Source organism: Scyliorhinus torazame, chromosome 4 (genome assembly GCF_047496885.1).
Source record: "Scyliorhinus torazame isolate Kashiwa2021f chromosome 4, sScyTor2.1, whole genome shotgun sequence".
Lineage (NCBI taxonomy): Eukaryota > Metazoa > Chordata > Chondrichthyes > Carcharhiniformes > Scyliorhinidae > Scyliorhinus > Scyliorhinus torazame.
In genome coordinates, this window is record NC_092710.1 from 191,597,457 (window position 1) to 191,614,928 (window position 17,472).

The following is a 17,472-nucleotide window of genomic DNA, read 5'->3' on the forward strand; positions in this document are numbered from 1 at the left end:
CATACCAAGAAATCGCATTATTTCTCGTCGTGCCGAGGGTATCGGAAACTCCCCAATAACTTTTGTTTTCACATCCCGTGGGACCATTCTACCCTGTCTGATTGTATGGCCAAGGAAAGCGACTAGGTCCTTTCCAAATTCAATTTTGGCTAGGTTTATCACCAAACCCGCCTCCTGAAGTCGATCGAATAACTCCATCAGATGTTTCAAATGTTCTGTCCATGTCTGGCTGAAAATTAGCAGATCGTCGATGTATACAGCACAGTTGGGTAAACCTGAAACAACTTTTTTAGTTAACAGTTGAAATGTGGCTGGGGCGTTTTTCATGCCAAATGGCATAACTTTGAATTGGTATACACCATCTGGAGTCACAAAAGCTGAAATCTCCTTTGCCCTTTCGGATAAAGGTACCTGCCAGTAACCTTTAAGTAAATCCAGTTTGGAAATAAAAGCTGATTGTCCCACTTTCTCAATGCAATCCTCCAAATGTGGGGTAGGATAAGAGTCCGTTCTTGTTACTGCATTAACCTTTCTATAGTCCACACACAACCATTGGGTACCATCTGGTTTAGGTACCATCACTATGGGTGAGCTCCATTGGCTGCGACTCACTTCAATTATGCCATTTTTAAGCATACCCTCAATCTCTTTGTTAACCTGTGCCAATTTTAAAGGGTTAAGTCTGTATGGATGTTGTTTGATTGGAACAGCATTTCCCACACCTACATCATGTATAGCCATTTTAGTACTTCCCAATTTATCTCCACAAACTTGCCCATGTGATATCAATAACTCCTTCAGGTCAGTCCGTTTTCCTCTGGAACAATTTATCCCAATGTTCAAGAACATACTCGTTTTCCAATTTAATTTGAGGTATGTCAAATTCACAGTCATCTGGATTTGGTTTGTCACTTTGAGTTAGAATCATTAAAACCTCCTCCTATTTCTCTCCTTCCCTTTCAAAGTACGTTTTAAGCATATTCACATGACACACTCGGTGAGTCTTCCTTCTATCTGGTGTTTTTAACCACATAATTCACCTCACTTAATTTCCTTTCAATCTGATAAGGTCCACAAAACCTTGCTTTTAAAGGTTCACCTACCACTGGTAACAACACTAAAACTTTATCTCCACTGTCAAAACTACGAACTTTGGATTTCTTGTCCATTACCCGTTTCATCACATTTTGTGCAAATTTTAAATGTTGTCTAGCCAATTCACCTGCTCTATTTAATCGTTCCCTAAAATTTGACACGTAATCCAATAATGTAATTTCTGATTTCTCCGTCACCAATTTTTCCTTAATCAATTTAAGCGGTCCTCTTACCTCATGGCCAAAAATTAGTTCAAAAGGACTGAATTTGTTTGACTCATTAGATGCATCCCTAATTGCAAACAGTGCGAATGGAATTCCTTTATCCCAATCCTCTGAATAATCTTGACAATAAGCCCTCAACATTGTCTTTAATGTCTGATGCCACCTTTTTAATGCTCCCTGTGATTCTGGATGGTACACAGTTGATTTAAATTGTTTTATTCTTAAGCTATCCATAACTTCTTTGAATACAGGGGCAGCACGGTAGCATAGTGGTTAGCACAACTGATTTACAGCTCCAGGGTCCCAGGTTCAATTCCCGGCTTGGGTCACTGATGTGCGGAGTCTGCACGTTCTCCCTGTGTCTGTGTGGGTTTCCTCCGGGTGCTCCGGTTTCCTCCCACAGGCCAAAGACGTGCAGGTTAGGTGGATTGGCCATGATAAACTGCCCTTAGTGTCCAAAATTGCCCTTCGTGTTGGATGGGGTTACTGGGTCATGGGGATAGGGTGGAGGTGTGGACCTTGGGTAGGGTGCTCTTTCCAAGAGCCGGTGCAGACCCGATGGGCCGAATGGCCTCCTCCTGTACTGTAAATTCTATGATTCAATAAACTTTGAGATAAAATTTGATCCTTGATCCGATTGTATTTCTGTGGGTAGTCCATATCTAGTAAAGAATTTAAGTAACTCCTCCACAATCTTTTTAGCAGTAATATTACGTACTGGAATGGCCTCTTGAAACCTAGTAGACACATCCATTATAGTCAACAGATATTGATTCCCACTTTTTGTTTAAGGAAGCTGTCCTACGCAATCAATTAGGACCCTTGTAAAAGGTTCCTCAAATGCTAGAATGGATATTAAGGGCGCAGGTTTTATCACTGCTTGAGGTTTCTCTATCACTTGACATGTGTGACATGATTGACAAAATCTAACTACATTGTTATGCAGTCCAGGCCAATAAAAATGTTTTTGTATTTCAGCTTGAGTTTTCCTTATTCCCAAATGACCTCCCACTGGTACCTCATGTGCAACTCTCAACACCTCCTTTCTATACCCTACCGGCAATACTACTTGATGAACTTCTGCCCACTTTTCATCTGCGTGCATTTGTACAGGTCTCCATTTTCTCATCAAGAGTTCACTTTTACGGTAATAACACTCAGATTCCTCTTCCATCTATGCTTTCTGATACATCCGTTTTATTTCTATATCCTTTTGTTGTAACACCGCCAATTTTCCTGAACTAAAAATATCCGCCTCATCCTCCACCTGTTCTTTTTCAACCATCTGGCCAAAAATCATTTCTGATAATTGCAGTTCAACTTCATCTTTACTCTTTGATTTCTCCCTTTGTCTTAACCTGTAACTTTGCGACCTTGTTACTACACAATCCAGAAAAATCCCAGGATATTCGTCCTTCAACACTTGAGTTGTCTGATTTTCCACTGGCTTATCAACCACAGTAGGCATCACTCCCACCTGCGATCCAGCTATATCATTACCCAAGACAAACTGTATTCCTGGACAAGATAGTTTCTCTATTACTCCTACTACCACTTCACCACGCTTCACGGGACTTTCCAACCTTACATTATATAATTGAACACTACACTTCTCACCCTGAATTCCACATATTACCACCTTTTCTGGCAACATTCTTCCCAAACTACATAACTCCTCATCGCCGACCATTAAAGATTGACTAGCTCCCGTATCTCTTAAGATTGTGACTTCTTTACCTGCTCCTCTTGATACACATGAGTAAACTTTACCCACAGAGTAAATTCTTTAAAGAGATCTGACCCCTTCTGATCAATCACCCCTTGACTAGGCTGTACAATCTTTTGCACCTCCTTCGCTTCACCTGGGCTTTCCTTTACCACTTTAACAAACCTCATCCGGTTTTACCACATCAGCCTTCCCAGTGCTTTTCTTCAACCACCAACACTGTGACTTTACATGGACTAGTTTATTACAGTGAAAACATTTGAAACTTTTCATTTCTTTTCCACCCTCCTGGATTTCTTTTTTAATCTGAGGTACACTCTCCTTATTATCTCCCATCAGATCACCTTTACCTTTTCCACTTGAGTATTTCTCATGTCCCCAGTTTCTATCACTCACAGGCTGAAACTGATGTCGGAAACCAAGCTTTGATTTATGAACTAATACATAATCATCTGCCATTTCTGCTGCTAATCTCGCAGTTTTAACCCTCTACTCTTCCACATGAGTTCTCACTACATCAGGAATTGAATTTTTAAACTCCTCCAAAAGTATAATTTCTCTGAGAGCTTCATACGTTTGGTCTATTTTCAAAGCCCTGATCCACCTATCAAAATTACTCTGTTTGAGCCTTTCAAACTCAATGTAAGTTTAACCAAATTCTTTCCTTAAATTTCTGAACCTTTGTCAGTAAGCTTCAGGCACTAGCCCATATGCACCTAAGATGGATTTTTTCATCTCCTCATACATCCCATATACCTCCTCCGGTAGTGATGCAAACACGTCACTAGCCCTACCTACCAGCTTTGTTTCATTCAGTAATACCCACATGTCCTGTGGCCATTTCATTTGTTTAGCTACTTTCACCAACTTGATAGAGTTTTTCGAGGACGTCACAAAGATGATTGATGCAGGTAGGGCAGTGGATGTTGTCTATATGGACTTCAGTAAGGCCTTTGACAAGGTCCCTCATGGTAGACTAGTACAAAAGGTGAAGTCACACGGGATCAGGGGTGAGCTGGCAAGGTGGATACAGAACTGGCTAGATCATAGAAGGCAGAGAGTAGCAATGGAGGGATGCTTTTCTAATTGGAGGGCGGTGACCAGTGGTGTTCCGCAGGGATCAGTGCTGAGACCGTTGCTGTTTGTAGTCTATAGAAATGATTTGGAGGAAAATGTAACTGGTCTGATTAGTAAGTTTGCAGATGACACAAAGGTTAGTAGAATTGCGGATAGTGATGAGGACTGTCAGAGGATACAGCAGGATTTAGATTGTTTGGAGACATGGGCGGAGAGATGGCAGATGGAGTTTAATCCAGACAAATGTGAGGTAATGCATTTTGGAAGGTCTAATGTAGGTAGGGAATATACAGTGAATGGTAGAACCCTCAAGAGTATTGAAAGTCAGAGAGATCTAGGAGTACAGGTCCACAGGTCACTAAAGGGGCAACACAGGTGGAGAAGGTAGTCAAGAAGGCATACGGCATGCTTGCCTTCATTGGCCGGGGCATTGAGTATAAGAATTGGCAAGTCATGTTGCAGCTGTATAGAACCTTAGTTAGGCCACACTTGGAGTATAGTGTTTAATTCTGGTTGCCACACTACCAGAAGGATGTGGAGGCTTTAGCGAGGGTGCAGAAGAGATTTACCAGAATGTTGCCTGGTATGGAGGGCATTAACTATGAGGACCGGTTGAATAAACTCGGTTTGTTCTCACTGGAACGACGGAGGTTGAGGGGCGACCTGATAGAGGTCTACAAAATTATGAGGGGCATAGACAGAGTGGATAGCCAGAGGCTCTTCCCCAGGGTAGAGGGGTCAATTACTAGGAGGCATAGGTTTAAGGTGAGAGGGGCAAAGTTTAGATGTACGAGGCAAGTTTTTTACACAGAGGGTAGTGGGTGCCTGGAACTCTCTACCGGAGGAGGTGGTGGAAGGAGGGACGATAGTGACATTTAAGGGGCATCTTGACAAATACATGAATAGGATGGGAATAGAGTGATACGGACCCAGGAAGTGCAGAAGATTGTAGTTTAGTCGGGCAGCATGGTCGGCACGGGCTTGGAGGGCCATAGGGCCTGTTCCTGTGCTGTACATTTCTTTGTGCTTTGTTCTTTGTTCTCAAATGAAATGAAAAAGGCTTCTACCTCCTTCTCATCAAACCTTGGCAATAGATCCCCACCAAGCCTTCGACTATGACGCTCTTTCTCACTATCCTCATCACTATCATCCAACTGTACGTTTCCCTTTATGTCTGCCAATTTTAACTGACTGTCATGTTTCATGGCCATTTTCTGAAGTTCAAACTGTCTTGCTTTATCTTTTTCCCTCATCTGTATCTCCCTTTCTCTTTCTTATTGTTCTGCTAGGGCTATTCTTTCTTTTCTCCGTTCTTCTCTCTCCTCTTTTTCCTCTCTCTCTCTTTCTTTTTCCTCTCTATCTCTTTCGTATTCAAACTGCTTTAATTCTTTCACATGTTCCATTTGTTTAAGTTGTAACTGAATTTTTGCCATTTCCAATGAGTCAAACTGTATCTCAGGCAACTTTAAACGCTTAGCCACCGGCATAATTACCTCATCTTTTCGCATTTTGTCAGGTAATTACCTCATCTTTTCGCATTTTGTCAGGTAATGTTAACAACAATGTTTTTGCCAAATCTAACAGTCTGCTTTTAGTCTCTGTCCATAAGGTACTGCGTGTGACCGTCTCAACCCCGAAAAACTTCAGAGCCTCTGAAAGAGCCATTGTCCACAACACACTCCTTACTTAAACTAAAATACCACACCTGAAAAGCAACCACAATATGCTCACCTGTCTTTAAGTTCACTAAGCCAATCCAATAGATAGACTTTTATCCCGGACGAGCTCCTAATTTGTTATGGGCCAGGGTTTAGACCCACAAACTTTTAATAGATTGTGGTATGGGGAGCACACGGCCAACTCTACAGGTGTGGTACAGCAGAAATTGAGAAGTATTTTTTAAAGCAAAACAATATGTATTCTATGAACTCAAGTTAACCTTTTTTAAAAAAAATACAGTTCACATCTTAGTAATTCAAATACAACCCCCAAAAAATACAACACTGAGTAATCCTTTAAGCTTTCCTTTTAACATTCATAAGACTTAAAACAGAAGCACATCAGGTTAAAGTCACTACTGTTATTAGTTTTAAATCACGAGGATCGATTTACAGTCTTTAGATTACAGAGAGAGACTCTAATACACCTTCTGGCTGTGACTGCAGCTATCCAGCTCTGAAAACAAACTACAGTGCACCACTACAGTGCAAGACTGATAGCACAACTTCCAGTATGTGCACATCCGTAGTTAAATGTGGAAGTTCAGAATGATTCCCTGCTTCTCCACAGGATTTGCTGTCCCAGTTTTATCATTATGAAGGGGACTGAAAATCGTCAAATACCAAAACTTTTTCAAAAAGGACAAAAATAGTTTAAAAAGTTGAAATAAATAGTACGATCCAGATTAAGTTACCAGGGAGGGTCACAGAAAATAATAGAATAAATGTGACATAGTACAATTAGGAGCCTCACTGGTCAGAAACTTAACTCTGAAATTTCAATACCATTGAGAAGATCCATACCGATCTTCATCCCCAAGGCCTTTTTCCAAGGAAAAGACAAAATGATTGTAGCATTTATGTAGGGAAGAATCCAAGAATCCCTAAAAATACACTGCAGAGGAGAAATATGGGAAGCCTCGCCCTTCTGAACCTGCAATACCACCACTGGGAAGCCACAGCAGAGAGTGAGGGGATGAGTAAGGAGCCGAGCAAGGAATGGGTGAAAATGGAGGTGTCCTGTACAGGAACAACCCTCCGAGCCACGACAGCGCTCCCAACCATGCTGGCTAAGTACACATCCAGCCCAGTGGTGGTAGCTACGTTAAAATCTGAAACGAGATGAAACAGCACATCGGCTTAACAGAGATGTCCACCCTGGCCCACATATGTGGTAACCACAAATTCCCATCAGCCATGCTTGACACCAGTGTGAAGAAGTGGAGACAGGCCAGGGGGACGCGAGCGATTAGGGACTTTTACATGGGGGACAGACTCACAACCTTGGACCAGCTGACGGGAAGACTGGAGCTACCGAACGGACAGGAGATCCAAAACTTGCAAGTTGAAACCTTTTTCCGCAAGGAGACGACGAGGTACCCTCGGGTCCTGAGAGCCACATTGCTGAAGGAACTGCTGGACGTGGACTGTATTGAGAAGGGGAATTGTGGGGACATTTAGGGACAACTGTTAGGAAGGCGAGAACACCATTGCATGGAGCAAGACAGACGTGGGAGGACGAACAAGGGACAGACATAGGTTGGGGACTCTGGAGTGAAGCACTGAGCAGGGCGAACTCCACTACCTCCTGCGCAAGGCTAAGTCTCATGCAGCACAAAGTGGTGCACAGAGCGCACCTAACCAGAACCCACATGAACAGGTTCTTCCCGGAGGTGGAAGACCAGTGTGAACGGTGCCAGGGAGGCCCGGCCAACCACACCCACATGTGGGAGGAAGGGGAGCAGCAAGGGAGGTGCCCAGGGAAAAATCAGGAAGGGACACGGGAAGTGCCTGAAGAGGGCGCCAGAGGCACCCCCCCCCCCCCCCCCCCCAACAAAGCCTTAAAATAAATAATCTTTATTAGTGTCACAAGGAGGCTTACATTAATACTGTAATGAAATTACTGTGAAAATCCCCTAGTCACCACACTCCGCGGGCCAGTTCGCTACACTGAGGGAGAATTCAGGATGTCTAATTCACCTAACAAGCACGTCTTTCGGGACTTGTGGGAGGAAACCGAGCACCCGGAGGAAACCCACGCAGACACGGGGAGAACGTGCAGACTCTGCATAGACAGTGACCCAATCTGGGAATCGAGCCCAGGTCCCTGGCGCTGTGAGGAAACAGTGCTAACCACTGTGCTACCCATAATATGGCCAACAGTAACAGAACTATACATCGAACGGTCTCGCTCACCTATTGTACAATGTACAGATGTAAATATTGAATAAAGTAATATAAAAGGGACAGGGGAGTTGGTGATTGGTGGGGGGGGAGGGACTTGGGGTAACCTCCAATGTCTGGCCTTTGTAAATTGTAATTGGTCTACACAGACGTGTTTATTTTGTATTGTATAAAATGAAAAACCTGAATATAAACATTTTTTTTTAAAATTAAAAATTCTAAGTGTTATTTTGGGTGAGTTTGGCAGAATATTTCTCGCCGTTTTTTTCAGTGAGTTCCGCAATGGTATTTACCCACACTTAGAGCACGATCTGAGCAAAAACAAAGTGTTAGTTCTGGGCACCTTGGCACTTCCGGCCTGGTAGTATCCCTGCCAGCACCACCTGGGTACCCTGGCAGTGCCAGGCTGATGCCCAGGTGGCAGTGCCAGGGTAGCCAAGTGGCACTGTCAGGGTGCAAGGCTGGTAGTGCAAAGGTGTCCTGGTGGCATCAGTGCCAGGGTGCCACCTTGTCCAGTTACCTGGGATGGGTCATCGATCGCCTGGGTGAACCTTCCCCCCCCCCCCCCCCCACCCCTCCCCACCCCCCTGAAGTGCTGATCCACCTGGTCCCCATTTGTGGGCCCCACACCCCCCACCCACAAGAAATGTCACTCTCCCCATCCCCACCCCAACCAAATGAGGTCACTCGGCTATGGGGTCACTGAGGGACCCTCCTCTTCGTGCCTCTTTCGAGCCCCTCCCCTCCATTTCAGAACACCCACCCCTTACCCCCCCTCCCAACCATTAGGCGATCTATTCATACCCGCCCTTCATACACTCATCCTTTCATGGGCATGCCCCCCCTCAGGCGCCGACCCTTGGCAGTGCCACCCTGGCACCTGAGTGTCCCAGCACTGCCAAGTTGTCTGGGTGCCAGAGGGAGAGACACGGTGCCACCCTGCCTGTCCCCGACCACCCATGAGTCTCCAATGGCCTGGGGAACCCCCCCCCCCAGGTGTCTTTACGCCTGGCCCCCGTTTCTGTGGACCAGTGTTAAACGGCACCATGGCGAGGTCTCCCAGGTGAGGCTGCTAGTTCCCAGACCGCTGGGGAATTGGACGGCGACATATTTAAATGAGCCGAATGGCTCATTTGAGATGTATATCCGGATACCGCCCACTGAGAGCGAGATCCAGATTGTAACGTCTCACGAGATCTCGCGAGGCGTTCCGAGCGTTGCAAATCTAGCGAGAGGCCTCCGATCAGATTTAATGGCCTTGTCGCGTCACCGACTCGGGTGCGATGAGGCCGTTTGATCGTGCCCTCTATTGTCAATACCCACAAATAAACATACTCATTTTATTTTGTGCATTTATAAGAAAATTGTTTTACCATGCTTTTAATCGCTTTCCTTACTTCAAGTATTCCATCCTCCATTACCAAGCTTACTGCTTAAATTTAATTCCAACAGTCGCTGTAAGACTACAATGCCCTTAATGTAGAGGAACAATTTAAATACTCTGAAATTAGTAATAAAATAAGTCATTTGGATAGTTTTCAATTAAAAATGGGCCAACAATTTCGGCATGTCCCAAATCTTCTATTACTTTTCTTTCTGTTTCCTCCTCCTTTCTCTTGAATGTGAGGATTGAGAAACCTCATCTTCACCCGTGGCTGTTGCTTTCTTCTTAGTCTTCTTTCGTTTCTTCTGATTCTCTTCCCAATCCTGCTCATTTTGCTTCTCCGATGACTCATTTACTGCGGGGTACTGTTCAACCTGAACCTCTTCCGATTCAACTTCTCCTAAAGGACAAATATTCTGGTTGAGCGACACCGAATGTTTCGCTCTGCTTTTTCTGAAGTTCCTTTTAGTCTGGTAATTTGCCTTAACTGGGCTGTCTTCTATCAGACCACTATTTAGTTCCACATCACCTTCACCCTCGACTTGCTTTGTGGGTAGAGACAGTTGGTTGAAGTTACAAATCCCGTCAGCATCTCCTCTGCAGCGTTTTTTCTTCTTTTTGGATTTAATTTTTACTTCTTCGAATGAATCAAATCATCTCCTTCGAGTTCCTGAACAGCACTGCTTCGATCGATCTCATGCCCTGTTTTTGATTTTTTCAGTTGAGCCATCCTGTTGGCAAAGTACTCCTGCACCGTAATAGAACTAGTCACAGTGTTTATTTCCTCTGTGGCACTGGTGGCCTTTGGGTCATCAACAGGCACTAAACAGGCATCGCTCTGAAAAACATAAACATATAGCATTAAACATACTTGTGCTGGAGACAAAATGCTGTTTAAGTTTCTGCATGACCATGTTGTGAAAAGATTACAGAAGGCAAATTATAACTTCCACAAGATTCAATGTGCTTACAGCAACCTATGCCTGGCACATGTAAAGAAATCTTGCTCAAGCATCAGTCTGTTATTTGTATTTAGTTAAATCAGTGATGATGAACAACCTCAGTTATTAAATATACAACATGAACAGAAATTTCTGGAAATATTAAGCAGCACCGGTAGAGAAACAGTGGGCAATTCTCCAGCCGCATTGCGCCCAGTGCAAATTCTGCGACGTCGGGAGAATCCCGGGACAGGCCCGAAGAGGGATTTGCGCCGGGTGTCATACGATATCCGATGCTCCTTGACTGCTCCAGCTGCCGTGATCTGGTTCATGCCCACCACCCTTATTTAAATCTGCAGGTTCTGTTTTAAGCCGGATTCTCCTGGCTCCTGGAATTCTCGCACCCGCCGGCGCAGTGTGAAGCCAGAGTGATGGAGATCAGGGGCGTCATTCTCCGACCCCCCACTGGGTCGGAGAATCGCCGGGGGCTGGCGAGAATCCCGCCCCCACAGGTTGGCGAAGTCTCCGGCACCGGAGATTAGGCGGGGGCGGGAATCGCGCCGCGCCGGTTGGCGGGCCCCCCCGCTATATTCTCCGGCCCGAATGGGCCGAAGTCCCGCCGATAAATTGCCTGTCCCGCCGGCGTGGATTAAACCACATTTTGAATGGCGGGACAAGGCGACGTGGGCGGGCTCCGGGTTCCTGGGTGGGGCGCGGGGCGATCTGGCCCCGGGGGGGTGCCCCACGGTGGCCTGGTCCGCGATCGGGGCCCACTGATCCGCGGGCGGGTCAGTGCCGTGGGGGCACTCTTTCCCTTCTGCCTCTGCCACGGTCTCCAGCATGGCGGAGGCGGAAGAGACACTCTCTACTGCGCATGTGTGAGAAACTGTCAGCGGCCGCTGACGCTCCTGCGCATGCGCCGCCCGGGGATGTCATTTCCGCGCCAGCTGGCGGGGAAACAAAGGCCGTTTCCGCCAGCTGGCGAGGCGGAAATTCCTCCGGCGCCGGCCTAGCCCCTCAATGTTGGGGCTCGGCCCCCAAAGATGCGGAGCATTCCGCACCTTTGGGGTGGCGCGATGCCTATCTGATTTGCGCCGTTTTGGGACGAAATTCACCGGAAACGCGCGATGTCCGCCGACTGGCGGCCAAAACGGCACCAATCAGACGGGCATCGCGCCGCCCCAAAGGTACGGAATGCTCCACATCTTTGGGGGCCGAGCCCCAACATTGAGGGGCTAGGCCGACGCCGGAGGAATTTCCGCCCCGCCAGCTGGCGGAAACGGCCTTTGTTGCCCTGCCAGCTGGCGCGGAAATGACATGTCCGGGCGGCGCATGCGCGGGAGCGTCAGTGGCCGCTGACAGTTTCCCGCGCATGCGCAGTGGAGGAAGTCTCTTCCACCTCCGCCATGGTGGAGACCGTGGCGGAGGCGGAAGGGAAAGAGTGCCCGCACGGCACAGGCCCGCCCACGGATCGGTGGGCCCCGATCGCGGGCCAGGCCACCGTGGGGGCACCCCCCAGGGCCAGATCGCCCCGCACCCCCCGCAGGACCCCGGAGCCCGCCCACGCCGCCTTGTCCCGCTGGTAAGGTAGGTGATTTAATTTACTTCGGCGGGACAGGCAATTTATCGGCGGGACTTCGGCCCATCCGCGCCAGAGAATCGAGCGGGGGGGCCCGCCAACCGGCGCGGCGCGATTCCCGCCCTCGCCGAATATCTGGTACCGGAGACTTCGGCAACCGGCGGGGGCGGAATTCACGCCAGCCCCCGGCGATTCTCCGACCCGGCGGGGGGTCAGAGAATGTCGCCCCAGATCTTCCTTTAAGAATGGTGCCCCGATCTCGGAGGAGACGGACCTGCCGGCGTGTTCAGCCCTGCGCCCCCCAATCAGGGTGCAGCTCACCCCAACCTCCAAACAAAATTCTAAGTGTAAGTAGATTGCGATCTGCATTGCGCCAAATCATCCGGCAGGAATTGACCTGGGTTCCCACCAGAGACCACACTGAGAAACGTTTTGGGAGAATTGCTCCCGTAGTCAGTGTTTCAGGTTGGTAACCTTTTGTTGGGAATTGGAAGACGTTAGGAATATAACAAGTTTTAAGGTGGTGGGGCGAGGAGGGGAGAACAGAACAAAAGTCTCTGATAGGTTAGAAGGCAGAAGTGACTAAAATGATAAAAGGGTCAATGGTGCAAGTTGAAAGGGGACCGGAATTGGATAAGAAACAAAAGATGGGTCTAGAGGAGCTGTAAATTGCAACAGCACTATTATTACCAGCTCCTGCTGTCCAAAACGTAGGAGCAATAATTCCGATCTCGAAATGTTAACTCCTTATTGAGTCCAGATGGTTCGTGCTCATGGGGCGCGATTCTCAGCTTTCTTTGGAGCTTCATTGGGAGAGCACAGGAGGCTGAGAACAGAGCCAGAATGGGAATTGAACACAGAAATAATGTTGCACGTCGATATCACTTATCACAAAGTCAGCTTCATTCTGGCATCATCTACAGGGACATCTTTGCCCACGTAATATGAGCCCAGCATATTCACCAGTAGCCATGATCAAGCAGCACTAAACACTGGCTGGCAAGTGTAGGAAAGTGAAAAGTTCATACATGTACAGTAAAGGGCACCCCACAGAAGTAGAGATTAATTCATTAATTTGCAGTTTCAGTCCGAATTTCCATCAATGCTTTCACAAACAACACTGGCACGCAGGGAACTCCTGGTTGTCCATTGTTACAATCCCTGTGGGGGAAACAAAAACCAAAATAACCAATTTTAAAATAATTAATTCATAGGATATGGGCATCGCTGGCCAGCAATTATTGCCATCCCTAATTGTCCTTGAAAGGGTAGTGGTGAGCTGTCTTCTTGAACTGCTGCAGCCCATAAGGAGTAGGTACACCCACTCTGCTATTAGGGAGGGAGTTCCAGGATTTTGACCCAGTAACAGTGAAGGAACGACGATATCTTTCCAAGTCCGAACGGTCAGTGACTTGGACGGGGAACTTCCAGGTGGTGATGTTGCCAGGTGATTGCTGCCCTTGTCCTTTTAGATGGTAGTGGTCTTGGGTTTGGAAGCTGCAATCTAAGGTGCCATGGTGAGTTCCTGCAGTTCATCTTATAGATGGTATACACGACTGTTACTGTGCGTCGGTGGTAGAAGGAGTGAATATTTGTGGAAGGGATGCCAATCATGCAGGCTGCTTTGTCCTGGATGGTGTCAAGCTTCTTGAGTGTCGTTGGAACTGCACTCATCCAGGTAAGGGGAAAGTATTCCATCACATTCTTGACTTGTGCCTTGTAGACGATGGTGCCATTGAATGTCGTGCGCTTCGGTAATTTGGACATTCTGAATTCCCTCTCCGTGTACCCGAACAGGCGCCAGAGTGTGGAGACTAGGGGATTTTCACAGTGACTTCATTAACTTACATTAAATAGGTTAATATAATCTTTCTACTTGTGACAATAAGAAAGATTAATATTATTATTTGGGCAGTTCCCACATCAGGAGCGGCCCCTTTTAATTTGTCCCTGAGCTTGTTTCTTTTAGTATAATTAGCTGATTGATCTCAAACGAGTTCAGGTGAGTACAGGTTGTGAGTATAAAAGGTGCTGCTCCCTGGTGGACAGGATGGTTCAGCTGTTTGGTGTCATGGGGGAGTTTGGAGTGAGGGCTTTGGTCCCAATGCTGGTGTTAGTTGGAGCTGTTTGTTCCTCTGATACTTGGCAACAGTTTCTAGGCCAGAGGTTTCCATGGAGCAGAGTCAAAGCCACCTCTGTGCCTCAGAGACTCCCTCCTCCTCCCTTTGGTTCCCATTTCCGTGTGTCTGAGGGTCAAAGAGTGTCTCCACTGCGGACTGTGATGGTGCAGTGTGCTGAGGACAAGCTGCTGGTTAGGGTCCAGCTGGATTTATTTGGAACCAGGCACCTGATTAAAGCTGCTGACCTGACCCTGGGGGCAGCAGGCTGTCGGCCAACCAGGATCTACTCTCAGAACCACACTCTCCTCTTTGACTACGGGCTCCATGAATGTGGCAGCAAATTGCAGGTAATGTCAAACCTCCACTCTGGCTCTAATCTTGGGCTGGAGATTGTTCCACACTCTTCATTCCATTGGTGAGATGTCATTGATATTGAGAAGATACCGGTCTCCTGCGTCTTAAACCCCCAAACTAGCTTTCTAATTCTGGATTGTACTTTGCTTCCACTGGTCTGAGTCTCTTCAACCCCATTGGTCTGGAAGCTTCTCTTTGGTTCCTCCAAGCCTTTCCTCTTGTTGATTTTCTCTATTTCCCCCTCATTCAGATCAATTGAACTGAGGGTTTGGTTTCAATCCAGTTTAATCCAATTGGTTTGGGTGCTAATGAACAGAATGAAATGGGAATTCAGATGGATTGGATGAAAGAGCAACTTTCCACTTTCCCAGTTAATGGAGCCCTTGCTTAAAACTGTTCTATTTCCTGGCTCTGTACTATTGTCAACTTGTGGCTTCTCTTCATGTTAGCTGGAGCTGTCCTTTTATTGAATCAATTCCCTGTTAATTGATCCTGGTCTTGTGCTAATGATTTCTCTTTGTATAAATGGCTGGGGATTGCTGAGCAACATTAATAATAAGATGGGGGGGTCATACAGCTCCTTCAGCCTGTTCCCTGATCATTCAGATCAGGGCTGGACCCCATTCATTAATGTCAGGGATGGACTTCCCACAACCCCTCATGTCCCTCTCCTCAACATGATTCCCTTTAATGTCCAAAAATAAATCCATCTGTCCTGAATTCCCTCTTGTGACTGAGCATTCCCAGCTCTCTGGGATAGAGGATTCATGAGCTGCTAAATGAAGAAATTCATTGTCATGTTTATCCTCAATGATTGACCCCTGACCTGAGATGACCCTCCCTCCCCATGTGTCCCTGACTCTTCAGCTGGGGCCCAGCACCCTCTTTGCACTGACCCTGTCAATCCCCTTGAGACTTGTTTTAATTGGATGAGCAGTTCATCGTTAACCTCTGTGTAGAACTTTCTCAATTCAGATCAGTTCTTCATTCCTTAACATGGTGTCTTTCAGATGTCTGGAGATTTCCTGATCTACACCACCCACCTGACCCACAGCCCAGAGTATCATGGATCTGTCATTGTGAGAACGAATGGAGCTGTCGTTCCCATTGAGTGTCGGTACTTTAGGTGAGAATCTTTATTCAATGCCCAATAAGATCCACTGGTGTTCTTTGAAGTTGTCCTAAAATGACTCTGCTGTCTTTCCAGGAAGGGCAATGTGAGCAGTAACCCCATCAGGCCTACTTGGATCCCATTCAGCTCCACTAGGTCTGGAGAAGGACATCTTTCATTCTCCCTGCGCCTAATGAATGGTATGTGATGGGTGGATGGAGTGATTTCCTGCCTTCACTCACTGGGAGTGACACCCACTGTCTCCAACCCTTGTCCTCTTGCTCTTCAGGTGACTGGCTCACAGAGCGCACTTCCACTGTCTACTACCTGGGTGACCTCATTCACATTGAGGCCTCTGTTTCAATGAGTAGCCACATGCCCCTGAAGCTCTACATTGACCGCTGTGTAGCTACATTGAGCCCAGACAAGGACTCCACCCCGAGATACAGCATTATTGACTACAATGGGTAAGGAGCTCTCTGCTTTCTCCAGCTGCTCCCATCTCACTGGCTTCACTTGATTCACTTAATGTCCCTTTTTTTTTTTTGTTTGGATCTTATCTTCAGTTGCCTCCTGGACAGCAAAGCTGAGGACTCCTTTTCAACCTTTGTGTTGCCAAGTGGTGAGCAGGAGATGGACAAGCTCCGGTTTGACCTGGATGCATTCCGTTTCTTTGGAGATGACCGTTCCTTGGTAAGAGGAAACTGGTCATTGGGGTCTCTGTGTTGGGAGGGAGACATTAAATAACGACGTGTTGATGTTTCCCTCAGATTTTCATCACCTGTCACCTGAAAGTAACTCCTGTGGATCGGAGAGATTCCAGGAACAAAGCTTGTACTTTCCAGAAGAAGCAGAATGTGTAAGTTTCCTCTCTCTCTCTCTCTCTCTCTCTCTCTCTCTCTCTCTCCCTCCTGGTTTTTTGTGGCGAAGTGATGCATAACCCAGTTGGTTGACGGCTTTGTCTTGTTTAGCTGGAGCCCATTGGAGGGATCGAGCATTGACATTTGTGCCTGTTGCCGTGTGGGTAACTGTGCCACAAGGGAGCTGCGATTTGGATCCAGAGGAAGGAGAGATCTTGTAGCTGAAGCTGGTAGGACATTGATCCTCCTAGATGTTGGGAGGTTTCCCCTTTCCTCTCTAACTGGAATGTTTGATATTGCAGAGAGTGAAGTTGGATTGAAGTGGGAAGCTGAGGCCTCACTTGGACCCCTGATCATTCTGGATACTGATGTGACCAACCTGGCAACGGACTCCCTGAATGAGGGCAGGATGCAGGAGAGGTCTCCAGGTGGTGAGTTGGCTGACAGCTGGTTTCCATTTTCCCGTCTGTGTTTCCTTCACTAACCATTAGCTTCTCATTGGTTTGTAGGTGTGGAGTCTGAGGTGGTCCTGATCGTGACCCTGACTGTGATGGCTGTCTCTCTGATCTCTGCTTCATTGATCACCTTGTTCCTGTACAGGAAACGCAATCAAACTCTGTTCACCCAGTCATCAAATTAATTATCAATAAAGCAGTGATTCCTTGTCCTTGTGTCTGGGAGCTGATTGGTCTCTGCATCTCATTAGTCTGAGTCCATTGAAATAATGGCTGGGGTTTGTGCACTGAAAGCTCTGACTCATCTCCTTGAATGGTTCCTCTAATTGAGTTTAGTTTTTATGGGGACTGATTAATTTTCTGTATGTTCAGTACCCCCCCCCCCCCCCCCACCCCCTTGTTTGGCTACCCAGTGTGGGGTAGGGGGTGTGAGCAGCTCTGGGACCTCCTTGTAGAGCTGAGCCTGGCTGATACCTGGACCTTTCCCCCTGAGAGGGGAACATTGTGTGACTGTCGAGAACTGACAGTGTTGATCCCCAGAGACCTGATCTGGTGCCTGAACTTCATTCTGATCTCGGTTAGCAAAATGTTTGCAGGTAAATGATACAGATGGAATCTGGTTTTTAATCGGGGCTAACGGCCCC

The 17,472-nt window shown here is 47.0% G+C and overlaps 1 protein-coding gene and 1 pseudogene across 1 annotated transcript; one reads left to right on the top strand and one right to left on the bottom strand.

Moving 5' to 3' along the window:
* Positions 1-9,608: 9,608 nt before the first annotated feature.
* LOC140411445 (uncharacterized) lies at positions 9,609-12,297 on the bottom strand (annotated as a pseudogene).
* A 1,777-nt stretch (positions 12,298-14,074) lies between these two features.
* On the top strand, positions 14,075-17,040 carry LOC140411687 (zona pellucida sperm-binding protein 3-like). The gene is made up of 9 exons (XM_072500706.1): positions 14,075-14,395; positions 15,413-15,528; positions 15,610-15,713; positions 15,803-15,980; positions 16,080-16,206; positions 16,284-16,372; positions 16,485-16,603; positions 16,676-16,804; positions 16,883-17,040. Exons 1-9 carry the CDS (start codon positions 14,210-14,212, stop codon positions 17,011-17,013), a joined length of 1,179 nt encoding a protein of 392 aa, XP_072356807.1. The 5' UTR covers positions 14,075-14,209; the 3' UTR covers positions 17,014-17,040.
* The last annotated feature ends 432 nt before the right edge of the window (positions 17,041-17,472 follow it).